This window comes from Nilaparvata lugens, chromosome 6 (genome assembly GCF_014356525.2).
Source record: "Nilaparvata lugens isolate BPH chromosome 6, ASM1435652v1, whole genome shotgun sequence".
Lineage (NCBI taxonomy): Eukaryota > Metazoa > Arthropoda > Insecta > Hemiptera > Delphacidae > Nilaparvata > Nilaparvata lugens.
This window is the reverse complement of record NC_052509.1, coordinates 48,529,064-48,535,063: the sequence shown is the minus strand read 5'-3', so window position 1 is coordinate 48,535,063 and position 6,000 is coordinate 48,529,064. Positions and strand designations below refer to the sequence as shown.

The 6,000-nt window shown below is 39.0% G+C and overlaps 1 protein-coding gene across 1 annotated transcript; it reads left to right on the top strand.

Annotated features, from left to right (window-relative positions):
• Positions 1-1,731: 1,731 nt before the first annotated feature.
• On the top strand, positions 1,732-3,069 carry LOC111047129 (craniofacial development protein 2-like). Its single transcript, XM_022332799.2, has one exon. It carries the CDS (start codon positions 1,732-1,734, stop codon positions 3,067-3,069), a length of 1,338 nt encoding a protein of 445 aa, XP_022188491.2.
• The last annotated feature ends 2,931 nt before the right edge of the window (positions 3,070-6,000 follow it).

The window sequence follows — 6,000 nt, the reverse complement described above, 5'->3', positions numbered from 1 at the left end:
GAGATTAGACCTATTCATATTCGACAACACAATGAAGGCTAGAATCCAGATGTGTATATGATCTCTTCATAGGTATGATACTCAGTATTTCATTGCATTTCATGTAAAGCTGATTGAATATTTTTATATAACTTACAATACTCAGTATTGAATTTCATGTAAAGCTGATTGAATATTTTTATATAACTTACAAGAATGATACTAGCCTACACTGTGATATTTCAATTTTCATCAGTTTTATCCTGTACTTTTCTATCAAGAGCATTTGAATGCAGTAAAAATGAGACAACTCTATAGTAAATTGACTTTTGTTGATCAGTCTGTTATCATGCATTCTTTTACTTCTGTCTGTTCCATGAAACTAATCATTCTTGTTTTTTTTTTTATTCTGCTATAGGTAACTATGGATTGGAATATTTTTAGTGAAGAACAGCTGTTGGATGAACTATATGGTGATGTATCTGATATTGAAATATTTGATGATGATGATTCAGAGGATGAACTGGCAGCAGTCTCTGAGACTCGGTTGGAGGAAATGCTGAATGAATTTGAAAACCACAACCAGGAAACCACTGATCAGCTTCCAGATGAACCAGAGCCTCAACCAGGGCCTTCATCTGAGGCTCAACGAGGGCCTTCATCTCAATCACGGTCTTCAACTCAGGCTGGTAACAATTCTACAACACTGCAAAATTCGAAAGCATGTTGGAGAAAAATAAGAAATTTTACATTCAATGAAAGTACCTGTGATCTCCAATTGTCAGATCCACCAGAGGAGTTATTATCCCCCAAGATATATTTCGAAAAAATTATTGACAAGACTGAAATTGATAATATAGTAGAACAGACAAATCTTTATTCTGTCCAGCAATCAGGGAAAAATGTCAACACTAATTTTTCTGAAATTGAACAGTTCCTTGGTATTCATCTGCTAAGCTCAATTGTTAGGATGCCGAGTTATAGAATGTATTGGGCTGAAAAACTCGATTTCCCCTTATTGCAGATGTGATGCCAAGGAATCGGTTTGATATTTTGTGTAGTAATATACATGTAAATGATAATTCTAAGCTGCTGAATCGCAGTCATCCGCAGCATGATAGATTATTCATAATTCGTCCATTCATCAATACAGTACAACAAAATATGTGTAAAATTGATGTGGATGAAAAATGTGCTGTGTAATGAAGCAATACATTCGTAACAAACCTCATAAATGGGGGATAAAGGTTTTTGCACTTGCTTCAAATTGTGGCATTGTACACAATTTTGAAATATAGGTAAAGATCCCAGGGGAGTTGCTAGTCTCCTACTGGGCGCCTCCCCAGGTGGCGGATTGGGGAATGCCCATCAGATATGGTGGGTACTGGGGGAATTAAATACCCAGGGTGGACCAAAACTAGCAAGCACAACTGCTGCCTTGCAGAGGGAGATCAATGGATACCCAAAGGCTAAGGGAACAAAATCCTGAAAGAAAATTGGCTGCTGCCTTGTAGCTCGGCATTGGATTGTCAAAGGCTAGGGAAGAAAACCAGAAAAAATTACCTGGTCCTCCAGGTTGGGGGTTGGGCGTGGGGCCGGCAACCCCTCCCCACAAAAAGCAATCAAGCAAAGAAACCAAACAATAAGCCTCGGATCAGGACTGGAATCACGGATAACACAAATGGAAACAAAAATAAAAGAAATTGGAAACGGAATCACATTTTAAATATAGCATCATGGAATGTATGCACAATGTTGCAAGCAGGAAAGATGGCTGAGATTATTAATGAAGTGAAGAGATGCAAGATGGATGTGGTGGCGCTGCAGGAGGTTAGATGGAAGGGCTCTGGAAGGATAGATAAGAAGGATTATAGTGTGTTGTATAGTGGCAATGAGGAACGAGCTGGTAGACATGGTACAGCCTTCATTATAAATGCAAAAGTAAGGCATCGAATTTTAGCTTTCTGGCCAGTCTCAGAGCATATGTGCAAGATAAGAATAAAGGGACGTTTCAGGAATCTGACAATAATTTCTGCATATGCACCTACTGAAGAAGCCACCGATGAGGACAAAGATACATTCTATGAAAGTTTGGCTAGGGAATGCGCAAAAGCCCCAAAGTATGGCATGTTGGTAGTGCTTGGCGACTTCAATGCAAAGGTTGGGAAGGAGCCATTTTTGAAAGGAGTGTCAGGGAAGCACACACTGCATGAAGAGACAAGTGAAAATGGAAGAAGACTTGCTGAATTGGCCGTGGAACAGGCACTCATGATTGCAAGCACAATGTTTAGGCACAAAAGAATACACTTGGGTACATGGAAAATGCCTGGGTCAAACATTGTAAATCAAATTGACCATGTGCTTATCTCAAAAAGACATACCAGCTCTGTGGAGAACGTGAGAGTGCTTAGAGGACCAAACTGTGACTCTGATCACTACATGCTCGAAGCAACCATACTAGAAAAGCTAGCCTCAGGTGAAAGAAGGTTGGAAGAGAGGAGGACAAGATGGAATGTGGATAACTTACATGATGATGGAAAGAAAGAGGAATTCCAAACAAGGCTGGAGGAGCAGACAGAGGTTGCTAGAGGGCAGGTGCAGAGGACTGACAATGTGGGAAATGTATGGTATATTATGAAGGATACCATAAAGAAGGTAGCTAAGGAAGTCATTGGGGAGAGAAGAGAAGGACGAAACATCGAGTGGTTCGATGATGAGTGTAGGGCTATTATTGAGCAGAAAAACCAATGCAGACTTGCAATGATTCAAAGAGAGACAAGACGGGAGGTTGAAGCATATAAAGAGAGTAGAAGAATAGCTAAGAGACTAATAAGAAGGAAAAAGAGAGAATATCTGAAGGAAAAGTTAACAAACATAGAGGAGCTCAACACAGCCAATGAAGCAAAGAAATTTTATCATGCAGTGAAAGTGATGAATAAGAGATTTCAGTCTAGGAGCATGGGATGTAAGGACAAGGAAGGAAATGTATTGGCTGAGGAGCAGGAAGTAATGGATGGATGGGCGGAATATTTTGAGGAACTGACTATGAGTGAGGAGCTAGGTAGAGTGGAGGAATGGGTACCTAAGTAGCACACGGCAGACGTGGAAGTTGTGAAACCTTCAGGTGAAGAAGTGAATGATGCAATCAAAAGACTAAGATATGGGAAAGCATCAGGAGAGGACCAGCTAATTTCGGAGATATGGAGGCATGGTGGACGGTCTCTGGCTGAATGGATACATGAGCTGATTGGCATGGTCTGGGATAGAGAAGAGATGCCAAAGGATTGGGGGAAAGGCCTGGTGTGTCCTATATTCGAAAAAGGAGATAAGCAAGACTGTGGCAACTACAGGGGAATCACACTGCTGGACATTGCATACAAGATTTTCTCCTCAGTACTGACCAGGAGGATTAGTGCTTATGCTGAGTCCATCATTGGAGAGTACCAATGTGGATTCAGGCCAGGCAGAGGAACAACAGACCAGATATTTGCACTTCGTCAGACCATGGAAAGATGCTATGAGTATGGAATAGACCTGCATATGTTATTCATAGACTTCAAACAGGCCTTTGACAGCATCAATAAAGTGAAGGTGCTAGACACAATGGAGGAGTATGGAATGCCCCGAAAACTGATAAGACTGGTGAAGGTGACACTCTCTCAAAGTGTAGGTATGGTACTGATTAATGGAAAAATGAGTAGGGAATTCAGGGTGGACAGTGGAGTTAGACAGGGTGACACTCTCTCAGCGCTGCTCTTCAATCTGGTCCTGCAGAGAACATTAAACAAGGTGGATATGACAGGAAGCATAATGTACAGAACTATTCAGGTGCATGCTTATGCAGACGACATAGTTATAGTTGCTAGGAGTGATCGGGCATTGAAAGAAACCTTTCTGGTGATTGAGGGAGGAGGACGACAGGTTGGTCTGAGAGTAAATGAAGGAAAAACAAAGTACATGAAGATGAAAAAGACAGCTGTAGAGAGACGACATCTGGGAAAGCTGGATATTGGCGAGTATTCCTTTGAAGAGGTTGAAAGGTTTAATTACCTTGGCGCAGAGGTCAACCAAGGGAATAGAATATCCCCAGAAATAAAAAGAAGAATAATGCTTGGCAACAAAGCATTTTTTGCCAATATGCAATTAATAAGATCGAGAGCTATTTCCAGAGAAACGAAAATGAAAATGTACAAAACCTTGATACGACCTGTCATGACATATGGCTGCAAAACTTGGACTCTAAATGCAGCGGACACTCATGCATTGAGAGTATTTGAAAGGAAGGTGATAAGAAGAATCTATGGCCCTAGAAATGAAGGAGGGATTTGGAGGATCAGATATAATGAAGAGATTGAAATCCTACTCAAGAGGCAGAATATTGTCAGATTCGTGAAGTCAAGAAGAATAAGCTGGCTTGGGCATGTAGAGAGGATGCCACAGGAGAGAGCCCAGCAGAAGCTCATGCGAGAGGTCTTCTACAGTGCAAGAAGAAGAGGAAGGCCGAGAAGGAGCTGGCTGAGAGAAGTAGAGAACGACCTGCGTGTGATGGGAGTGATGCAGTGGAGAGTGTTAGCCCAGACAAGAAACGATTGGAGGCGAATTGTGGAGGAGACGAAGGTTCTTCATGGACTGTAGCGCCGGCATAAGTAAGTAAGTAATATAGGTAAAGATACACTAAGAAACAAGACAAATCTTGGTGTCAGTGGTGAGATCATAATAAAACTTGCATAAATTGTTCCAAAAAACAGAAACTATAAAATTTTCATAGATAACTGGTTTACCTCCCATGATCTTCTATTAGAATTGAAAAAACAGGGTCTGTTATCAGTTGGTACAGTGAGAGCAAACAGATTAGCTGGTTGTCCATTGATAACTGATAAGGCACTCTCAAAAAAAGGTAGAGGAAGTCACGACACTCTCATAGATACTGAGAATGATTTATTGTGGCCTGCAAATGGTTCGATAATAAACCAGTTTGTATGGTATCCACATACATTGCAGTTGAACCTACCTACCTAGTTGTTCCTATCTAGTGAGGCCGTACACAGCTGTCCTCAACAAGGCAAGTGTACAGTGGCTTCATTCAGCGTCTGTCCTCTGTTGTAAGCAGTACATAATGTAGTCTGATCAGTATTTTGTGTTAATCATGGCTTTTATGCCAGCTTTAGGCTTGGTAGTATTTGGCTGTGGAACCATCTGTTCCAATAGCATGTTCTAGTTTTTCCGCCTCAGTAAATGCTTTAATTAAGAAGAGAGCATATCAAATTTGTCACCTCACAATGGAGATTTTCCTCCTATAACCGCTACTAAAGGTACATCATAGATTTATAATATAATTAAGGAAATTTTTATCGATGAAAGCTTCCATCAAAGTATTTTTTGTAATGTAATTAAAGTATAATAATTGAGAATAGTCCTTTTGATTCTCTTGTGTAATGGAAGGTGGTATTTTTATATTCAAACTGATAAATGTTGGAAGAAAATGAATGGTATATGTTTTGTAGAAATTTAGAGTACCTATTAGAAGGAATTGAAATTTTTTTTTTATTTTAAATTATTTTTGAAGAGGAAGCTATTAACCTAAATTTAAATGACTGTATTTTGTGATATAGATTTTATTTGTTTTGCTGATTCTAATGAAAAGCTTTCTTGATTCTTAAGGAAACACCTATCATCTAATTCATTTTTTAAAATTACACTATATATGTAATTTATGTAAGAGAGCAGACTGAACAAAAATAACTACTATACTCGAAAGATCTTATAATGAAAAGTTATTCCATATACTAGTGAATTAAAGTATTGTATTATGGAATGTTATGTACCCTCTTTGTATAAAGGGCATGACCTTAATTACAAATAAATTCTTTTCTATTAAATCAAGATATTGAAGTAGGTAATGTCTATTTGTGTTTTAAAGTAATAAGTATTGATTTGAGTTTTATATAACCTAAAGTAGGTTGACTTTATGATATAACTGAAGTTGAGTTAATTTGTATTATCCTAGTTTATTTTTTATTC